The sequence below is a fragment of the Balaenoptera physalus genome, assembly GCF_965194825.1.
Source record: "Balaenoptera physalus genome assembly, chromosome: 16".
Classification (NCBI taxonomy): Eukaryota; Metazoa; Chordata; class Mammalia; order Artiodactyla; family Balaenopteridae; genus Balaenoptera; species Balaenoptera physalus.
The window spans coordinates 1519481-1540409 of NC_138898.1; the positions used below are offsets into that span (position 1 = coordinate 1519481).

The 20929-nt window shown below is 66.0% G+C and overlaps 2 protein-coding genes across 5 annotated transcripts in view; one reads left to right on the top strand and one right to left on the bottom strand.

Moving 5' to 3' along the window:
• RPS21 (ribosomal protein S21) overlaps positions 1 to 20929 on the bottom strand; it is a gene marked incomplete at its 3' end in the record, with an annotated part of 67931 nt that overhangs the window by 6598 nt on the left and 40404 nt on the right. The window contains exon 1 of one of the 3 annotated variants that reach the window (XM_082428884.1): positions 6749 to 6842. The exons of the other annotated variants lie outside the window; for them this stretch is intronic. Within the exon in view, the coding sequence (XP_082285010.1) occupies positions 6749 to 6827 (79 nt within the window). The 5' untranslated portion in view covers positions 6828 to 6842. Of the gene's footprint in view, positions 1 to 6748; positions 6843 to 20929 lie in introns of those variants that run through there. 3 annotated transcript variants of the gene reach the window in all.
• Positions 13016 to 20929, top strand: part of LAMA5 (laminin subunit alpha 5) — a 53576-nt gene continuing 45662 nt past the window's right edge. The window contains exons 1-2 of one of the 2 annotated variants that reach the window (XM_082428851.1): positions 13016 to 13438; positions 17891 to 18043. In XM_082428851.1, the coding sequence (XP_082284977.1) occupies positions 13163 to 13438; positions 17891 to 18043 (429 nt within the window). In that variant the 5' untranslated portion in view covers positions 13016 to 13162. The remainder of the gene's footprint in view (positions 13439 to 17890; positions 18044 to 20929) is intronic. The other variant, XM_082428850.1, reaches the window with a different exon arrangement.

Consider the following 20929-nt stretch of genomic DNA (forward strand, 5'->3'; position numbering starts at 1 on the left):
ACTATCACCACCCCAGTCTCACACAGGTCCTCATTCAGGCTGCCCAGCTGGGTGACAGCGGCCAGTGGTGTTGGATGGTGTCTGTGTGCGGCATCCGCTGCCCACTCCCCAGCACCGTCCTGGGGGCCCACCTCACAGACAGGTAAGCGAGGCTCTCAGCCTTCCTGGGGCGCCTCCCTCCTCCTCCCAGAGTGGCTGCTTCTGGACCGGGTGGGGCCGGGTCAGCCCGAAATGTATTGTGTGTGGAAGGGAACCAGCCCCAAAACCAGGAAGCCCTCCTTCCGGGCCTGGGCGCGGGCCAGGGTGAGCTGCAGCTCAGGGCCAAGGGACAGGCTTCTCCCTGTGCAGACCCGGCCAGGAGCTGTGGCCACTGGCCCTTCCTGCCTGCCCTGTTCTCTCGGGAGAAGGCCCAGCTCACGACAGAGTTCCTGCCTCAGAGGGGCTCCCGGGGCCGAGGGGCACGCAGGCTCCCACCGAGGAGGTCCTGGTGCCACCGCCCCCAGCCGTGATTCCAGACCATCCTCTGGTCTCAGGGAGATAGGCAGACGCCGGCCCTCCCCAGTCTCCGTGAGGCTCAAGGGAGGTCACAGCCGGCGTGCAGCCCCAGCACATGGGTCCAGCCTCGGTGACCTGGGCCGTGGGGCCTTGGGCGTCGTTACTCACAGGCTGTCAGAGCCGGGGGCGCCTGAGAGTGTCTGGCCGGTGTCACGTTCTCTTCTATTTTACTTTATTTTGTCATTTTATTTTATTTATTTTACCATATGATGTTTTTTCATTGAGATATAAGCTACACGTGGTAAGGAACACAAACCCTAAGCTCCCACCCCCTGGATTTTTACATCCATGTTCACCCAGGCAGGCAGGGTGTGCCGCTGACTGCGCTGGCGTTCGGGCAGGTCTGGGTGGCTCCCCGGAGGCCCCCACGGGCCCCTTCCCCAGTTACAGGCGCAGGCACTCTGGAGGCGGAGCGGGGGGCTGGGCCGGGCACCCGGACCCCGGCTGACACCCAGCAGAGAGGACTCTGAGGTCAGAGACACCCAAGAACGTCCATCCTCTGGCCCCATCCCTCCGGCGGGGCCGGGCTACGAGGACTGAGCCCAGGACAGGAGAGGAGGCACTTCCGCCCAGGCACGCACACAGCGTCCAGCCGGCTCACCCTAGTGGACAGGCTGCGGGCTCAGCGTGCTGGCCACAGGCCGAGATGTTCCAGCCAAACCAGAGGAGTTCCAGGTGCAAAGCAAGAAGGCTGCAGAGAGCAGGCGGCAAGGCCCACCTTTACCCCCCGGGTCTGGCTCCAGGCTGACCTCTGTCCCGGGCCCGCCATCCTGAAGGGGCAGCACAGTAATTAAGGCAAAGACCTGGGAACCGGGCAGGCCTGTTTTCTAGTGCCGACTCCCCGGCCCCGGCCCCTCTCCTTTCTTTTTTTTTTTTTTTAAAGATTTTTTGATGTGGACCATTTTTAAAGTATTTATTGAATTTGTTACAATATTGCTTCTGTTTTATGGTTTGGTTTTTTGGCGGTGAGACATGTGGGATCTTAGCTCCCTGACCAGGGATCGAACCTGCACCCCTTGCATTGGAAGGTGAAGTCTTAACCACTGGACTGCCAGGGAAGTCCCCCCTCTCCTTTCTGAGCCTCAGTTTCCCCATCAGAAGGTCAAAACTGTTCTCCCTTCCCCCATGGGTGGAGGTGAGGGTTCAACAGGACCCGGCAGCTGGGGGCCTTGTACACCTGCGGGCGGGCACAGACCTAGGGAGGGAAAGACCACTCTTCCACCCACCCCTTTGCTGCTGTTCTCTTCAGTGGAAACGGGTACTGCGGTCTATCCGTCTGTCTGTCTGGGAGGTGACCTTGGACCGGCTCTTCCTGCCCTGGGAGGAACCGGCAGCATGTACAGCGCAGGAAACTGAGGCCAAGGGAGAGGAAGTGGCTCCCCCAGAGTCACCACGGAGCCAGGATGCAGGGCAGGGCTTGAACCCAGCCTTGGGCTCTGGGGGTGGAGGGGTGGGACGCAGCGCAGCCAGGACGGGCCCTTGTGCCGGCGGAGAGGACCCCCACGTGACCCCCCCGCCCCAAGCTGAACCCTAAGGAGGGTTAATGGTGGGCTTTCAGGCACGGTGCACTCAGAGGCGGCGGTTTGGAGGCCCTTCACCTCCCTGCTCTGCCCCGGGGACGCCCAGCAGGGGGCCCGGGTGGACAGGGGTGCGTGTGGGGCCCAGCCCAGCCTCTGAGCACCAGGCAGCCGAGCGTGTCAGCCACTGCAGAAACACGCCCGGGGACAGAGGTTTGCTGGGCCTGGAAAGCCCAGGTGGAGAGTGACGGAATCCAGATTCCAGCCCCGCGTGAGCGGGCCCGGCCCGGGCTTGTCTGGCACAGCCCGGCCCCACAGCTCCCCTGGGCTCTGGGCAGCTTCTCCGCTCCCCGCCCAGCTCCACAGGCGCTCTGGGACTCTGAGGCCCCGGGATGTCCAGCAGGGCCCGGCCAGGCGGTGCCGCCCCCCAGCTGCTGTGACCTCGCGCAGGTGGCTGTCCTGGCCCCCGGGCAGGACGGGCGATCCCCGTCCTCAGGGAGCTCCTGGCCTGGGGGAGACAACAATAAGCGCCTCATCTCGGGAAGGTCTGGGGCAGTGGGTCTCATCCAGGGACGGTTCCCCCCAGGACATACTGACTGTCTGGCTGACTGTCATGCCTGGGTGAGGGGAGGGTGCTACTGGCCACTCGTGGGTGGAGACCAGGCATGCCGCTCAACACCCCACGGTGTCCAGGAGGCCCTGCAGGGAGGCGTCCGGCCCAGGATGCCAGCGGGGCGTGGTGCAGGGCTCTGAAGGGCAACGGCCCGTCTGAGGGGGCCGTAGGTCGGGTGGTCAGGGAAGGCCTCTCTGAGGAAGGGACGCTGTCACGCAGGGACCAGCCCTGGGAGGTGCCACCCCTTCACACTGGTCACCCCAGAGCCCCTGCAGCCTGCGGAGAGGAAGACCAGGGGCTCGCTCTGCAGTGGGGGCGGGGAGAGGCAGGCGGGGACCTGGTGCCAGGCCTGGGATTCCAGAAGGCGGAGGGAGGCCTCTTACCCCCCACCCAGGCTCCCTGCTCCCCCTAACCTCAGCCACATTCCTCCCCCTGGGCGGGCAGGGGATGGGGGCTCGGTGCATTCCGGTGGAGATACAGGAGGCCCTGAAGGCAGCCTGTGCCAGCCTCCTGCAGGGCCCAGACAGCCTCCTGGCAGGCTCTGCCCCGCTCGGCTTCCCGGGGCTGGGGCCTCGCTGAGGATGCCTGGGGTCAGCTGTTGCTACAGAGCATGTGGGCACATGTCCAGCCAGGAGCAAGCCCTCGGGACGGGGACTGAGCACCTTGCAGATAAGGTCAGGACTGACCAACCCGGCAGCCTCCTGACCCCTGACCAGCGGGCTGGGTCGCACAGTGCCTCGGGGTCACAGCGCTGGTGACAGGCAGCGTCCACATAGCCCCTCTGACCCCTGGTCTCCTGTCTGTAAAATGGGCTTTTGTGAGCATCAGATCAGGCGCCCGCCCAGCGCCAGCGCAAGGGCACCAGAAACGGCAGCTCCCTAAAGCCCCACTGGGTGTGTGGCACAGAGACATGGTGGCGCTGAGGGACTGGGGCCAAAGACAGGCAGGCAAACACGATCAGCCCCATCGGCTCGGGCCCAGAGAGGTTGCGCCTCTGACCTGAGGTCACGCAGCAAGCCCCGGACGGAGCACGGAGGCAACAGGAGACCGGGCTCCGAGGGAGGGGAGGACTCTCAACGCCCAGGCTTCACCTCCCTCACTACCACCCCCGCGGGGAAACCCAGCCACAGACCCCCCCAGGGCCCCTCTGAGAAGGAGACTGGGCTCTCCGGAGACCCTACCACTGCCGTGTTCACGAGCCTTCCAAGTCTCACGTGTTTACATTCCTCTAGGCAATGTCTCCCCAGAGGAGCAGAGGACCAATGTTTTGTAAATGTTGAAACTTGAGGCAAACAGAGGCCTGGAGCTGAGCCCGCCCGCCATCCCTACCTCTCCACACGGGCAGGGGAGGCCCCAGCGGAGGTCCTGGAGGGGACCGCCTCAGCTGGCCCACCGCCTCTTCCCCGCCAGCCAGAACGGAGCCCTGGGCGGGCGGGATGGAGGCCCAACCGGTGGTCCCTCTGCGGCCCCACCTTTCCATACTCTCAAGCCCTCCTTTTATGAAATTGGGGTGACAGGAGACGGAGGTGGTTGGGTGTCACTTGCATCTGAAGCACTGGTGGCCCTGGGGGAACCCCAGTACTTGGTGGGTTTCGCGGTCAGGCCCTGAGGCACGAGCCTGCAGGCTGAGCCGCGTGTGACCCAGGGCCGCGTGTGACCCAGGGCCCCGTGGACTCTCGGGGCAGACAGGGTGAGTCAGTCTCCCGTTTAGGGTTGAGTGTCTTGGGCTCCCCGCAGCCCTAAACACGGGCCTGCGCCTCCCCGGCGCTCACGGGAAGCACGGGACCAGCTGGCTGTGTGGTGGGAGCGGCCCGGCACCCAGAGGCAGCCCCGCCTCCGCCATCTCCACCTGCCGTCACCCACTCCCGCCTCCGCTGCGCTCTGCCCGCTCAGCCGAGCCTCGTGGCCCAGGCGCACCCCAAACTGCCGGCTTCCGGTTCCAGCGGCTTCTTCAAAGAGTCCGCCTGCCAGGCTCGGAGTTGCGGCGGGTGTGGACCACCTCACTCCCGCTCACCCACTGATGGGCATCTGGGCTGCTTCCGCCTTTTGGCTGCTATGGAAAGTGTCGCCACAGACGTTCGTGCACGGGATCGGTGTGGATGCACCCCCCAGAAGTGGGGGTGTGGACCCGCAGGGACGCCGTGTTTCCTCTCAGGAAGCACCACACTAGGTCCGCAGGCGCTCCGTCTGCGTCCCCGCCGGCAGCGTAGGGGACCCGACTCCCTTCGTCCTGGCCCGCACTTGTTCCCGTCTGATGCTTTCACTCTGCGCCGTGGCCCTCAGGCCGCACGAGAGAAGCAGGGGCCTGGGCGCCGAGCCCTCTCCCCGTCGGCCTGCCCTCCCCCACCCCGGGGCCTCCAGGCCAGTGTGAGGGCGACGGGGCACAGGTGTCCCAGCGTCCAGCCACCACTGCCCAGCACCTGCTCGGCATGGGGCTCAGGACATAAGGTAAATAATAAGATAATGAAATGAAATAAATGAAAATATTAAATAGTCGTTGAATGGAGGAAGGAAGAATGTACCCCTGGAGCTGGGCTCTGTAGGGTGGCCCAGAGCTGGGTGGGAGAAGATTCCTGGTGGAAGGTGTGGCTCGTGCAAAGGTCCTGTGATGCAAGGGGGCACTTAGACTTTGTAAGGAGGCCAGTGAGGCTGGAACGCTGGGGCCAACAAGGGGGCGAGGGGCAGCTGGACGCCCTGGAAGCTGCAGAGGCGGGGGTGGGGGGGGGCGCACTGGAGAGTCTCCAGCAGAGACACAACAGGGCAGTTTGCCTCTGAAAAGCCACCTGAGGTGACGGAGAGAGGAGGGACCCCTTGTCACAGCTGGGGGTCCCAGAGTGGGTGGTTCTCAACCCCCGGGCAGCGTCCAGGCCAGGGCTCCCCGGGGCCCCACCTCACCCCCTCCCGCTCGGCGCTGGGGGAGATGTCGCGGGCTCCCGCCAGCCCGGGGGACGTGCCAATCTGGACCACAGAGGACGGACAGGGCAGGTGCTGCCCCAGGCCTCCTGCCCCAACCCAGCCCCGCTGGCCTGGCAGCCCTTGCCCTTCCACTGCATCCCCTTGGAGCACATCCTGGACAGACAGACAGCTGTCGACCCCTCACCCTGTTGCCTCACCCTTCCTGGGCCACAGCGCCACCCGAGCCTCAGTCTCCCCGAGAGCCTGCCGGCAAGGTGCGCGCACGTGGCAAGGGCCAGGGGCCGCCACGCTGTCCTCGGGCCTTTGGCTCAGGGGAGGCACAGAGGGTGGTCTGGGCCCACCCCGCCTCCTCTGCTCACCTGAACAGCCAGGTGACAAGAGTCCCTGCCCTCCCACGCTGGTCTGAGGAGTGGCTGCACCCAGCGCCATGTCGGCCCTTGTCCCCCTCTGCCCGTGGCCTGGGGCCTCCCCGGGCCGCAGCCCCGACGTGCAGGCAGTGGACCGTGGTGCCCCCTGGACGAGGTCGACTCCACCTCCACTTGCCGTGTCCCAGGGCCGTGTGGCAGCTCAGGAGCCCAGGAGAGCTGTGTCCTCCCCAGCCCGGCCCACAAGGGCCACCGGGACCCTGCGGCCAGAGCTTCCCAGGTGGGCAGACAGGCCTGGCAGGCAGGCAGTGGCTCTGCCACCACTGCTGCTGCAAATCCTTCTCCAAAGGCCCCAGGAGACACGGGGGAGGGGTGCCCTCGGGCTGCCCAGAGTAGCGGAGCTCAGCAGATCTAGGGCAGCAGATGGCAGGAAGAGAGACAGAGACACCGAGAGACCCAGACAGACGGACAGAGGCAGGGAGACAGACGGACAGAGACGGAGAGAGGGTAGCCAGAGAATGAGAAGCCCAGAGGAGAGAGTCAGAAGAGAGAGAGCTAGGGGTGGTGGAGGGAGAGGAGGAGGGCTGGGGAGCGGAGTCAAGGCGGGGACGTTGAGTCCCAGCGGGGACCCCGGTGCTGCTCTGGGTGGCGGGGGGCCGCTGATGCCGGGCCGGGCCGGCCCGGGAGGAGGAGGCCACTTGCTGAGGGCCAGTGGCCTGGCTGGTCAAGGGCAGAGCAGGGGCTGCTGGCCTTAAGCCCCAAGGGCAGGGAGAGGGCCGTACCTGGTGCGGTTTGGGTGGTGCCGGGCGGGGCAGGCTGCCCTCGAATCTCACGGCTCTTGCCGGGGCGGCAAGCCCCCATGGTTCATCACAGGGCCCCCAACCAGATGTCCCAAAGTTGGCGAGGGGGTCGGACTAATGTGGCTCCCTTTTGGGACTGTGGGCCCAGGAGGCTGCGGCCATTCGAGTCACTCCCCGTGGTGGGCCTGCTCTGGCCCAGGGCACAGCCCCGCACCCCTGCCCTTCCCATGGGATCAGATTCCGCCTGGGCAGTGAGTCCTCCTGGCCATATAAGGCCGTCTGTGGGCACCTCTTGGAGAAGCTGCAGAGCCTTCACCCCGCGGGAACCATTTGGCCAGGCCCCAGGGACCGAGGCAGGGGAGGGGCCTGCTGGAGATGGGTCCTGTGAAGGAGGAGGGCAGTGGCGGCCCAGGCCTGCAGGTGCCACCCCCTCCCTCTGTGCTGGGCACCCCCCACCCCCGCCCCTCACCTGTTTCCCCCCGAGGGCTGCCCAGTCCCAGTCCGGAGTACAGAGCAGGGAGGTGGTGAGCATGGGGGCGGGGGAGTACTAGGGGCCAAAGGTCAAGTAGGATAAAAAATGACACTGCAGAAATGTCGGCCCCATGGGTTTCCGATGTGGACGCTGCGTCCCGTGTGGAGGATGCCGTGATTGATGCAATCTGTCGTTACCGTCTTCCGGGGTCCCCCCACATGCTCCCCACCACACATCTGGGATCAGGAAGCCCGGACCCCCAATTTCTCACCCCAGCAAGGTGCTGGGCGGTGCCCTGATGGTGTCCTTCCTCAAGCGAGGTGCCTGGGTCTGGGGTCCTAAGAGCAATCTCCTGAACCAGCCCCTCCCTTTGCTCTCTGGAGATGGTTGGATCTCCAGGGAGGTCCCAGGCCCCCTCCCCGGGGGTTCCTAGGGCCCCCTCCCCGGCCCACCCCCTCCACTGAGGCTGGGGCCTGAGATTTGCTGCTGAGCTTTGCCCCTCAAGCCCAGGGCTGGGTTGGGGGTGTCCGGTGAGCCAGGGAGGGGAGTGATGTCTTGCAGGGCTGCAGACACCTGGGCGCATCACACTCGGCAGCCCCTCCCTACACCCCCTTCCCCAGCAGGCGCTGCCTCTCCTTCCAGCTCACAGACCCTGGGCTGGGAAGGGGCCCTGGGGCACAGCCGGGAGGCTTCTCCTGGGAACCCAAGGCTTCCTCCAACGCCTCCCAAATTCACAGGGCCCTTCACAGCCTGGACGGACCTGCGGGGGGGTAAACCCCAGAGGCCATTCCCTCAAGCAGTGGGCACTCTCTGGGCACCTCCTCTTCGCCAGGCCTGGGACTAGGGAAAGGCAGGACACAGGCGGGATTGGATTTAATAAAATGAATGCACCTGAGAAAGCAGGCCAGGCGCATACCTGATGGCTCTCTGGGGCGGTGCCTAGAGGCCCAGGTGGTCAAACAAAGGGGCAGGGGCTCTGTTGTGTCCTGGGCAGAGGGAATAAGGCCAAAGTCCCCATGAGACAGAGGGGGAGGGAAGGTTGGAGGCTCTGCCGACTGGCCAGACAGGCGGGGCGTAGTTGGGAGGCCCCACAGGGCCCGGGGAGCTGCGGTAAGGGGTCTGGCTCTTACCCTAAAACAAGCAGAAGCAAGTTTGGCCTAGGAGGAGGCAGGGGGAGGCACGTGTGCCAGCCAGCGCCCAGACCCAGCAGGCACCCAGCACCCGTAGCTGTTACCGCAAGGGTTCCAGCCCACAAGGTGACCGGCCGGTTCCTTCCAGCTTGTGGTGTACTTCACAAAGCCTGGCGTCCCCATGTCGGCGGGGCGGGGGTTCCCCTACGCTCAGCGGGAGCCCCGTCAGGGCTCTCTGCTCACTGACAGCACGCTGACCACCCCAGGGGGAGCCACGAGGCCCCACGTTTCTAAGCATCCTGGGTTCATGTGCTTTTTATAGGACCAGGCCTGCCTGTCTAGGGCACCAGTTGGGAAGGAGGTGAGCTGAGTGGGAGACAGGAGCTTTGGGGAACCTCCGTGGAGAGCCCAGGACCCGGGGGGCTGGCCAGCCTGGGTCTCATGACACTGGGCACACCTAAGCCTGTCTGTGCCCCCTCCAGGATGCAGTCCCCCCATCAGGACACCTGAGGCTCAGGCCTGCAGTGGGCACCCTGGGGACTGGCCTGTGAGCTGGGCACACAGCAGGCAGAGGTGGACCCTCCGGAGCTCCAGGCTCAGAAGGCTCCCAGAGGGGGACCCTTGGCTGGGCAGCATGGGGGTCAAAAGCATCCATTCCTTGTTGGTGTCAACCCAAAGTCTGGTGGCCTCCAAGCTTCCCCAGAGCTCATGCCCTAGAGGCCTGGAAGAGCCCAGAGGTGGCCCAGCTGGGGCCACAGGCAGCGGGGAGACACTGCTCCTTCAGGAGCATCAAGGGGCCTGTCCCCGGACCCTCCTCAGCCGGGAATGCTGGGGCTCCGGCCTGGCCCCAGCCTTCTGGTGCGCGTTCAGCTCATCGAGGCCTGTCCTCTGCCCCCCGGCCTCCAGCCCTTCCAGGGGACCGTGCCAGCCCAAGGCCGGGGAGGGTTCTGGGCTGAGCGATGGCCCAGAGGCCCGGGAGCTCTCCCGGCCCCAGACCTGCTGGGTTTACAACCGTCTAATGAGCCCTCCTCTCAGCTGTGAGTCCTCAGGGCGCCCAGCTGGGCTGCGTCCTCCCCTCCGCAGGACTGGGCTAGACCGGGGCTGCCAGGGCCCCCAGCGTCAGCCTTGCCACCTGCCCCGTGGATGGACGGATGGGGGGACACGTTCTCACCAGCTGGGCTCCCTGGAAGGTATCAGAGCAGCCCTGGGGGAGGGAATGCAGCCTCAGATATTCCAAACCACAGCCTAGCTTCTCCTGAAACCTCTTCCTGCTGAGACAAACCCTCCCAGTCACGAGCAGAGAGCTCGGGGCTTCTTCCTCCCACGTGGCTGCACAGACCCGCTTCCACGGCGCAGCTTCTCCCAAGAGAGCGGGCTCCGGGACAGGCGGTCAGGCACAGCCATCGGTTATGATTGTGACACGAAGATGAGGCTTGAGTGCAGCGAGGGGTGCCCCACGCAGCTGCTCCCCGAGAGGTTACAGTTAGGGCTGAGGCAGGTGTGCCCATGACCTGGCCTGCTGGTCCCCACAGCTGCCCCGCAGATGGGGCTGAGCAGGGGCTCCTGGGGATGCCGTAGGAGTCGGGGCAGCGGCTCAGGTGAGGGCCGCTGTCCTGAGGGCAGGCTCCCCTGGCCCAGGCCACACCGCAGAGGCCATATCCCTGGGCTCAGGGGGAATTGGCCAGACCCCCTACCTAGGTCCAGGAGCACCTCTTCTGCTGCCACCTGTGCCCGACCTCCCACAGGTCCTGGGGCTCCTGTTACCCTGGGGCTGGGTGGGAAGGGGCTCTGGGTCTGGGGTCCGCCCGTGGGGCATGTTCAGAGCCTAGTAGGACAGAGGCGGTCAGGCTGCCTCCATGGCCCTCCCCCATGAGCTGATCCCACCCACTACCCACCTCCCACCTCCCACCTCCCAGGACTGAGCATCCCTCTCCTGGATTCAGGACAGAAGGCTGGGGCAGCCTGCTTGGGGGCGGGGGGCACTACATCAGGGACCCATACCCAAAAGGTGCCCAACACGTGCGGGAGGAGAAAATAAATGCCAGTCCAACTCCCTCTCCCTTGCTAACCACAGGCTCTCGACTGACCCCCGGATGTTGGAAACTGACCCCGTTTCCTAATTCATAAGTAGGAAAGGCAGCTGGGTGGCCCAGGAGTCAGAGCAAGATGGGAGACGCACTCGCTAGGCCATTTGGAAATGACTGGCTGGAAATGTGACGTGGGAAATGGGTCTCCCCCTCCAGACCCGCTGACGACCTTCCCCTAGAACCACCACCTGCCAAGAGGTCAGTGTGTAGCCCGGCTGGAATAACACCTCCATCCTCCATGACGCCCACTCCTGCCCCAGCTGGGACACATAAGCTGGCCCAAGGTGGGGGCAGAGTGGGCACCTCACCCAGCCCCTTTCACCACATTCTCCTCTGCCCACTTCACCCACCCCCTCCCCCCAGGCCCGAGCCACCAGTTGCTCTGGGGCAGCTGTCTGCCAGGAAGCAGCTCGCCCAGGATTAACCCTCCTCGTGCTGGGCGCTCAGGCTGACTCAGCGCATTCTCGGGCAGCAGCCCCTTCCTCCCGCCTGCTCTGCGCCCTCGACGGCGGAGGCCTGGTCCCTAGAGGCTCAGAGGGCTCCCACCCCTCACCTCTGCCCGCTGGTCCCTCCACGGGGTTTGGGAAGCCGACCTGGGGGGGGTGGAGGGTGGGAGGTTGCCAGCCCCAGTCCCCAGGCTGACAGGTCCCCAGCTGTCAAGGGGGTGCCGGGGGCCAGAGTGCACTGCTGTGATGTGTGTGACAGGGGACCTCTGGGCAGTAGGGAGGGTGGGGCGGGGGCAGGTCAAATCCCCCATCTGGAAACCCTGCTACTGCCCAGAGGCGGCTCTCCGGCTGCTCCTCCCACGGGATCATAAATTAGCTGGTGAGCTGGCCCGTCTGCGTGGGGGACTCAGGATTCCAGCATGGCCTGTCGCCCCTCCCCCACCATCTAGGCCAGCCCCTCCCCCACCCAGAGCCTCTCCAGCGGGGAACCACCTCTCCTCCCCCTCCCCCAGGTGGAGTTACAGAATTGCCCGGGAGCAGAGGGAGAGGAGAGGGGAGGGGAGAGGGGAGAGGGGAGAGGGGAGAGGGGAGGGGAGAGGGGAGAGGGGAGGGGAGAGGGGAGAGGGGAGGGGAGAGGGGAGGGGAGGGGAGGGGAGAGGGGAGGGGAGGGGAGGGGAGAGGGGAGGGGAGGGGAGGGGAGGGGAGAGGGGAGGGGAGGGGAGGGGAGAGGGGGGAGAAGAGGGAGGGTCATCCTGCTGCGTATTTCTCAACTCCTAGAGAAGCGGCAGTCCAGCCCCTTGGGATTCGGATTCGCAGGAGGCCAGGGACAGCCAGGAAGATGTGGCTAGTGGCGCAACCTTCCGGGAACAGCTGCTGGGGCAGAACGCCCACCAGGACCAGCTGGCTGCCACCCCACACATTTACTCGGCTCCCCAGGACTGTCCAGGGGGTCTCAAGTGGGACAGACACCCAGCTGGCCTGGCTCACAGACCGGGGGGAGCTGCCAGCCTGGCAGCTGCGCCTACCCCATCAGGGCTTCCCTTGAGGCCGATTTGGGCCAGGAGCTGGAGGGGAGGAGACCCAGTGGCCGAAGCCACCCAAACGCAGAATCAGCTGGGACACAATCCTGAGCTCAGGCCTCTACGTCCAATCCCATTTCCCCAGTGTCCTTGAGTGCCTGCCCTGAGCAGGAGGGTTCGACTGGCAGACAGAGATGGTGGGGTCCACAGTGCCCCAAAGCAGGGACCCCCCAGGCACAAGGGTTAGCGCACACCTGGCCCTGCGGCCCCAGCCCCCGTAGGTGCTCAATAGATGTCCTCCTTCACAGGCAATCTTCCTGGCACCGGCGGAGCCCTGAGTATCCTCCCTTCACTGCAGGGGGCCCCATGGGTCCAGTCCCTCCTCACCCACTTCCCTATTTTAGAGTATTTTTAAGCCAAACCCTGGGTAGGTGGGAGTCAGGTGGGATGGAATCTGACATGGTCCCCCCAGGGGCTCTCCCTGTCCCTCTGCAGATCGGATTCCCCCGCTACCACCGCCACTCACAGCTGACAGAGCGCACCTTCCCACACACCTGCTGGATGGCGCAGATATGGGGGCCAGTATGAGGGGTGAAAAACCAAAAACCGGCCGGGGAGAGGCGGCGAGGCTGCGCTGCGCTCCGAAGTTCACCCCCTCAATCCCGGGGGGACCCCAGCGACAGGGCTCCCAGGCTGCGGTCGCTCGGGTCGCTCTGCTAGTTCTGGGGTTGCGGGTGGGGCCGGGCCGTGGATGGGGCAGATTCCGGGGCTGGACCCGGGGCAAGCGTGCCTGACTCCCGGCCGCGGCGCCAGACCCGGGGCAGCCGGGGGCGCTCGGCCGCCGAGAGGTGCCCGAAGTTAGGGAAACAAAGAGCGGAGCCGCTGGACGGAGAAGAGCGGGCCGGCGCGCCCGGGGCCTGGGTGCCCGAGGGCGCGAGGGGGCCGCTTTGGACCGGGAGCCACGCCCCGGGGGCCGCCGCGGCGTCGCGTTCCCACGGCCCGGCCCGAGGCCAGCAGGTGTCCCTTCCGAGAGGCCGGCCGGGCCGGGGTCCCAAGGGTTAAGGCGGCCGGCCGCCCCTCCCCCCGGCCTCCCCCGCCCCCTCCCCGGGGCGCGGGGCTCGGGCGCCCAGGCGAGCCGGGGCGGGGCCTGACGTCCGCAGGCGGAGCGAGCCGAGCCGGGCCGGGCGCCGCGCTGCAGACCCGCCAGGCTGCAGCCTCGCCCGCCGTCCCCGGAGCTGGAAGATGGCGAAGCCGGGCGCGCGGCCCCGCGGTTCCCGGGGCCCAGCGCCGCTGCTGCTGGCCGGGCTGGCGCTGCTGGGCGCGGTGCGGGCGCGGGCGGCAGCGGGCGGCAGCTTCAGCCTGCACCCGCCCTACTTCAACCTGGCGGAGGGCTCCCGCATCGCCGCCTCCGCCACCTGCGGCGAGGAGGCCCCGGCGCGCGGCGCCCCGCGCCCCACCGAGGACCTCTACTGCAAGTTGGTGGGGGGGGCCGGCGGGGACCCCAACCAGACCATCCAGGTGAGCGCGAGCCGCGGGTCGGGCGGGCCGGGCCGGGGTGGCGGGGCCGCCGGCGCAGGGCACGCACCGGGCTCGGACTCCGGAACTCCAGCCCGACTCGGCGAGGAGCCCCAGGGGCCGCGGAGAAGCCAGGTACGGACCGCGGCCCCTGCCGCCCGTCTCTACGCCCCGGTTCCGCCTTTCGGCAGACGGAAGGGACCCCAACTCGGCCCTTCGGGCTCAGCCAGAGAAGTGCGCGTGCCTCCGGGAAGGCGGCACGCAGCGGACCCGGGCGCGGCCGGCACCGCTCGAGTTCGGCGGCGGTGGCTGGCCGGAGGGGAGGGGCCGGTGCCTGGTCCCCGGCGGCCCCAAGTCCCGGGATCCCGGCGAGGGCGGGATTTGGCCTCCCCGGCCGGCTGCCTGTGAGGTGGGGGCGGACCACTCCGCCTTCCCCCGGGACAGGCTGGAACCTGCTGGCGACGGGATGGGACGGGGACGGGGCCGGGGACGGGGACGGGGCGGGAGGGGCCAGATACAGCTCTCGCTCCCGCGGGTCTAGGGAGTCGGTGGGACCCTCAAAGTGGGAGGGGGACAAACGGAGGGATTTTTAACTGAGGATGGGAACACAGACCGGCCGCCGCTCTGCCTGGGGCGATAGGGTCTGCTCCAGAGGCTACCTGACACCCCGTGCTAGGCCCATCCTCCCACCCCTGCCAGACCTGAGGGAGAGTCTGGGGGCCCCAAGGCTGTTGTAACCTGAGCCTCAGCCTCCGGGGACTTGCTGCCACCTTCCCGGTAGGAGAGGCTGGGGGAGGGAGGAGGTAGTTGGAGAGTAGAGTGATGGGGTGGGTGATGAATGAGGGAGCCTCAGTTGGGGCCCCTTCACTGCCGCCTGCCCACTCCCCTTGCCCCCCCCCCCCAGGGAGGGAGGAGGGAGGAGTGAGAGGGGGCCCTGGTGCAGCAGAGCCATCCGGGACAGAAATGTCACCTCCCGCCGGTTCCTGGACACACTTCTCTGCACCCATGCTCTCCTCAAAGCCCTGTACAGCTGAGCAGGAGGTCTCAAGCCCACGTTTCAGGTGGGGAAACGGAGGCTTGTAAAGCCCCAAAGCCAGACTAGGATCTGGCTGGGGTGAGCGGGGGCGACCTGAGACCCCACTACGGGCCCTTAGTGCCTCTGGGTGACATCAAAGGGGACAGGTGGAGGGGAGGAGCTTGTGGGGGGGGGTCTCCAAAGCTGCTCAGAGGGCCTGGCTCAGCCCTGGCCACCCCTCCTAGATGCTCAGCTGGGATTCCGCAGCTAATCGGCCCAGGCTCCAAGCCATCTCCCTGTTGGAGAGAGGCTCCGTGTTGCTCACCTGTGCTGCCTGGCCCAGGCCCTTGAGGAGGGGCAGCTGCGTGGATCCTTGAGGGAGGGGCCATTTATTACCACCTCCTAGTGCTTAAAGGAGCAGCACAGGAGCTGGTGGCCTGGGGTCAAAGGCCTTCTCCTTAGCTGTGTGGCTCCCCCGCCCCAGCCTCAGGCTCCTCATCTGTAAAATGGGAACAACAAGAGGGCCGGCCTCACCCGAAGTTGTGAGTTTGGCCTGAGGGGCCGGGGAAGCTGTCCGTCACACAGTGACCACTTGGCAAGTGGCAGTGGCTGTGCGTTGCAAGTGAGGGGGCCCTGAGTGAGAACTTCAGCCCTGCCCTCCCAGCTCACAGTTTAGCAAGTTAGAGCTGAAGTCTCTCTTTGAAACTCTGTAGCGCTCAGCCATTGCACCCCTGTGCTGAGGCTGCCAGGGCAGAAAGACCAGCCAGAAAGACTGAAGGCCAACCTTGGTCAGGTTGCTGGACCCACTGGAGCCTCTGCCCTGTCCTCTTGGGGGATGGGATCTGCTCACCGCCCTGCCTTCCTGCTGGGTTGGTGTTTGGGCCTTGCCCACAGACACTGGAGCTGAGTGGCCAGGCGCACCTCTCTGTCCCAAGAGCCCAGGCTTGTGGGTGGGTCAGGGAGGACGTGGGCCCAAGGCTGCAGGCCAGCAGCTCCCAGGGCCCCCTGGGGGAGATAGGACAGAAGCTGGCCGGGGGCATGCCACCCGGGGTGTGGGGTGAGCCATGCTGGGCATCGGGGCAGCTAGGGCAGGCAGAGGGCACCTTGGGAGTCCGGCCCTGCAACTTCAGGTGGGCAGCGGAGGAATTCTGGGCTGGCCCCAGCCCCGCAGGGGAAGTCGGGGGCTCGGCTGCCAGCGTGGTGACTCACTGGGAGGGGAAGTCCTTATCACTGCTCCTTGCTTCCTCGCTCTGTTCCTGGCAGGACCCTCTGCAGCAGAGGGGCGGAGAGAGGCTGCTTTCCCCAGCCCCATCCGCCAGGCAGGGAGGTCGGCAGTGACCACGTCACTGAGCGGTCCCGCTGCGGCCACGTGGGGAGTAGAGTCATCTTCCCCCGATTCTCTGGGTGGACCTGAGCAGACACGTCCCTTGGCTCCCTTGACCCTTGACCAAGGGAGCCTTCTTTGGAAGGCCCACCCCAGCCAGATGGCCCTACCCACCACCTCTCAGAAGCCTCCCGGCTCCGCCAGGCCCCAGACAGCCCACACGCACGTGCTTAGCTTAGCGCTCTCGGTGAGCCTCTCTGAGCCCCTGCTCTGCTCTCCCTCTGGCAGCTCCCACAGGTCTGGGAGCCAGAGCCCGGGTTCCAGTTTGGGGTTCAGCATTTGAGCTGGTAGTATGGCCTGCACAGATGGTGCCCCTTTTCTGGGTGTCCTCCATTGCTCCAGCCCCTCGGCGTGGCACCTCTGGGTGGTGGCCTCAGGGATGCAGTTAAGAACGAGGCAGGTGCGCCTCCCCCCACCCCCCAGGAGGCAGTAAATGGAGAATTGCTAATAGCCAGACAATTCCACGTCTCCTGTGGTAGAATAAATAAAGCACAGTGATGGGGCGGGGGTTGTCAGGTCAGCCTCTTGGGTGGTCTGGAGCTCTGGGCCTCTGCTGAGGAGGTGACAGCTGAGCTGGAGGACAAGAGATCAGGGTGCCAAGGCCCCAGGCAGGAACAGGGTGGAGATGGGGTCAGCCAAAGCACCCAGCACGAGGGGTCCTGGGAGCCCGCTGGATGGGAGGCTCGGTGCCTGGGTCTGCTGCCTTCTGGTCTCGCCATCCTGGGCGCACCGTGGAAGCCAGGAGCACGTGTGCCTGCGCCATGCGTATGTGGAGGCTTGGGGGCTCTCTGGCTGCCGGGCCTGGGAGTGGGGCAGGGCATCTCCCACGCTCCCACCTCTGACTCCTAGGACAAGGTCTGGCCCCCTGGGAGGCTGGGAGGGGTGGAGCGGCCGCATTTCCCAGACGTGGCCTCTCTGGGCCTCAAACAATGCCAAGTCTCCGAGGGCCGCCTTTGTGTGCAGAGGGACAGCAGGTCTGGTTTCCTCTGGGGTGGGAGGTTGGGCCTCCAGTGGGCCAGCAGCCAGGGCCCAGCTCTGCCTCTACCCCCGCCCCCAAAGCTTTCAGCACCTATTCCTCCCCCATGGGGACAGCAGGCCAGGATGATGCTGGGAGCCCCCTCTCCCCCCAGAGGACAGGGCCCCGGCAGGTGGCTGGGCCGTGACAGAAGCAGCTGCCAGGCCCCGTGTGGGATCCGTTAATCCTACAGTGGCCGAGGCAGGTGCCAGCATCGCCCCCACTCTTCACACCGGGGCGCTGAGGCTCAGCCGCTGCCGTGACCTGGCCCAGTCCCAGGGCTCGGAAGTGGCAGAGCCAGGAGGTCCAGGCCTCGTCTGCTGGCTGCCCACGTGCCTCCACTCTGGGGCCTGTCCCCACAGGCCGCCGAGATGGCTTAATTTCGCCTCTCTGGAGACCCTAATCCAGATGGCTCTGGGTGAGAGCCTGGTGGGGAGGTTTGGGGGATGAGCTGGTGGAGGTGGCGAGGGGCTCACGTCGGGCCTGGGCCTTCCGGCTGTAGCCCCACCTTCCTTCCTCTTTAGGTCCCCCCCAGGCCCCATCCTGCAAGAGCCCTTCTGAAGCCCCCTGCAGTGGCTGGTGGTTGGGGGGCGGGGGTGGGCGAGAAACGTGTGACTTGCCCCTTGACCGGGCTCTTACCCCTCAGCTCCAGCTACGTTGGCCTTCTTGCTGTTTACTCCTTGTTTGCTCTCCCTGCCCCAGGGCCTTTGCACAGCCAGCCCCTCTGCCTGGAGCACACCCCCCCCTTATGGTGTAGGCCTCAGATGCCCCCTCCTCAGGGAGGCCCGCCATGTTTTCCCACCTGCAGCGGGTGCCCTGCTCCCTCCTTGCTCTCCTGTTTCCTCTGTAATGGGTGTGCTCATCTCTCACATGAACCGTATCCCAAGTTGAGAATGTGTATTTGCTCTCAGTGTGTACTTGCCAGGTGAATGAGTGACTGGCGCACAAGGGTCCACAGATCGGGGGTGCGGCCAGTGTGATGGGGTGGGAGGGTGACCAGAGGGGGTAAGGGGTCCCATCTGACCGCCCCCTCCCCTACAGGGCCAGTACTGCGACATCTGCACGGCTGCAAACAGCAACAGGGCGCACCCTGTGAGCAACGCCATTGACGGCACGGAGCGCTGGTGGCAGAGCCCACCACTGTCGCGCGGCCTGGAGTACAATGAGGTCAACGTCACCCTGGACCTGGGCCAGGTAGAGTCCCTTTTTCGCCTGCTGCAGCCTGACCCCTATGTCCCTGGCCAAAGGGCTCACCGTGGGGCGAGGACCAGAAGGCGAGGTGTCCACCCAGAATGAGCTCGGGAGGCTGGGCAGAGGCTGGGCACAGACGGGCTGCTGGCGGCAGGCCCATACGGACTGAGGCGTGGCACTGGGCACCTTCCGTTTGTTTTCTCAGCATCCTCGTGGTGCACAGGGAGAGAGGGGTGCCGGATGGGGGGCTTACCAGAGGTCACGTGGAGAGTTAGGGTGAGGGGCGCTAAGGGGACAACACGGAGGTGGGGCTGAAATGCTGGGAGCCCTGGTGTTTACTCTGAGGAATTCCTCTGCAGGGAGCCAGGCTCCACTGGTGGGAGTGGGAGGGGCTCCAGGAATGCAGAGGAGGCCAGAGGAAGTGGACATTCCTAGGATACCTGTGCTGCAAAGGCCACCGAGGGGTTAGGTGTGCCCGCCCAGGCCCCTGCACAGGCAGGGGTGGGGGGTGGGAGCCAGGCGTTTCACAGTGACAAACGAGCCCCCCCTTGGTGGACCTGGGCTGCGTCCCACTCCCCATGTGACATTGTTAGGCGCCGGGCCTTGGTATCCTGGCCTGTGAAATGGGCCAACAGTCCTGATGCCTCCTTGGATGGGGTGGGGGAGGGGGAGGTAGATGAGGCCAAGCCCAGAAGCGGCCAGCTCTGGGCCTGCCTGGGAGTTGGGCTACAAGGTTGATCCTGCTAGACCTTACCTCCACCCGCTTCCCTGTTCATGGGGCCAGGGAAGGAGCACTAGACCGTGAGTCCAGGGACCTGAGTTCAGGCCGGCTTTGCCACGGTCCCGGTGTGTGACCTGGTGGGTCTCTGCTCCTTGCTGAGCCTCCATCCCGCTGTCGTCCTGAGGGCATTCGAGGAGAGGTGGTGAAGCATCTCCTGTGAGCCTGGCTGGAGGGGCGGGCCCTGCGGGCAGGTTCAGGGGACAGTGTTGGGTGCCTCTTGCCCCAGCCCGGAAGCCTGCCGGCCTGGCCTGGTGGGCAGGTGGGCAGTGAGGGTGTGGGTTCGAGTCCCAGTAAGTGGCCGGGGATTTCCGGGGGGCCATGGGTTATCTGTTAGGCCCTGGGAGGGGCTGCCCATCGGGCCCTGCCTGCGGCTCCAGGGCTGGTGGTGCTGCCTGGCCCAGGTCTGGGTGGGGCTGGGCCGATTTCGCTTCAGCTCACTGGGCTTTCACCGCATCTGTGCTCTCCTTCCCCCTCGAGGCTGGGAGGGACCTCAGCAACCCTGTGTGCCCCCCGGGTGCCCCTCTCTCTGGCACTGCCACGGGTGGGGGGGGTGCCCGTGGGAGGGGGAGGGGAAGTGGGTTCTGCCCCTGCCCCAGGGTCAATCGGGGGAACTTGTGCTGAGCCGCTGGGCCCTTCTCGCCCCTCCTCCCCCGTGGACAAGCCTGGCCAGACTAGGGCAGGGCAAGGGCCCTTGCTGGGGCACAGTGGCCTGGTCTCCGTGACAACCCCAGGGTGGCCCGGAGCAGGTGGGCACAGCGCCCTCCCGAGGTGCAGTGGATGGGGCCGAGGAGGAGCTCGGGTGGCGCTCAGCTCCCCCGGCTCTATGGCCCCTGAGGCTCGGTGTCCACAGGTAGGAAGTGGGCCAGCAAGGCAGGCGGCACGCGGCACGTCTGCTTGGTAGACCGGGCCTGGGCCGGGGAGAGGGTTTCACCATGTACACCCTGCTCCTCCAAGCCGCGGTTTCCCCGACTGTAAAATGACGCAAGTGTAAAATGACTCAAATGACTTTGTAGACTGGGCCTGGGCCATTTCCAGCCCAGTTTGTGGGGGAGATTGACCCATCCATCCACCTAGCCATTCTTCCTCTCTCCCTGCCCCCCATCCTTCCTTCCTTTTTGCCACCCACCCACCCATCCACTCATCCATCCACCAGCCCATCCACCTAACATCCATTCATCCACCAACGCTTCTTTCAATCTGCTCAACCTCCCTCCTCCCTTCTCTCTTCCTTCCCCCCTTTACTGACTTCCCAAAGCCCCCATCTTGGTTGGGCCAGGGGGCTGCCAGCCTTGGTTGGGGTGGGAGCTGGTGAGCATGGGGGGTGCCCACCAGTGTGCTTTAGAGTTGGGTGGAGCGGCAGGGCCCAGTTTCCAGCTCTGTGGGCGAGAGAGCTCTCTTTCCGGGGCATGTTTCTGAGCCACTGTGGAATTTCAGGGGAGACTTCCGCATTCACCACCTTCCCTTTCGGAAAAGAAGCTTGTTGCCCCTTCCTCCTTTGGCCACTGTGTGACGACTGGGTCCCTTCAGGGTGCCCTGCGCATGGGGCTTGGGGACAGAGACGAGGTCCTGCATTGGCCGAGGAGCCCCACGTGGGGTAGGCGGTAGGGGAGGACAGAGGTGGCGCGGGCTGGAGCACTGGGTGGGAGGCGTCTCGGAGGAGTGGGCCCGACTCGTCCGGCTGGCCCTCATAGGGGCCCCGGGGCCTGTATCCTCAGGGGCCCCCAGGTCTGGTGACGGCAGCAGCTGGGCCCCGCCTTCAGACAGGATGTCCCCAGGCAGGGCGGGACCCTCTGAGCACACCCCTGGGGCAGATGGGGAGAGAGGCCGACCGGGAGGGGCCTGGCTAAGCCACTTCAACCCTGGGGGCTCCCTTGCTTTGGGGCTGGGCCGTCGCTCGAGGCGCAGGTCCTGGGCTGGGGCTGGGGCTTCTGTGAGGAAGCGGGCTGAGTGGGCAGTGGGGCTGGGCACTCCCAGTGCAGTGGCTGCCAAGGGCCTTTGTTCTGGGAGCTGGAGCGGATGCCCCGGGAAAGCAGGGCGGGGTGGGGTGGGGCGGTGGGGGCAGCTGGCCCTGGGCATCAGGAGGACTTCCTGCCCCGGGGAGGACAGAG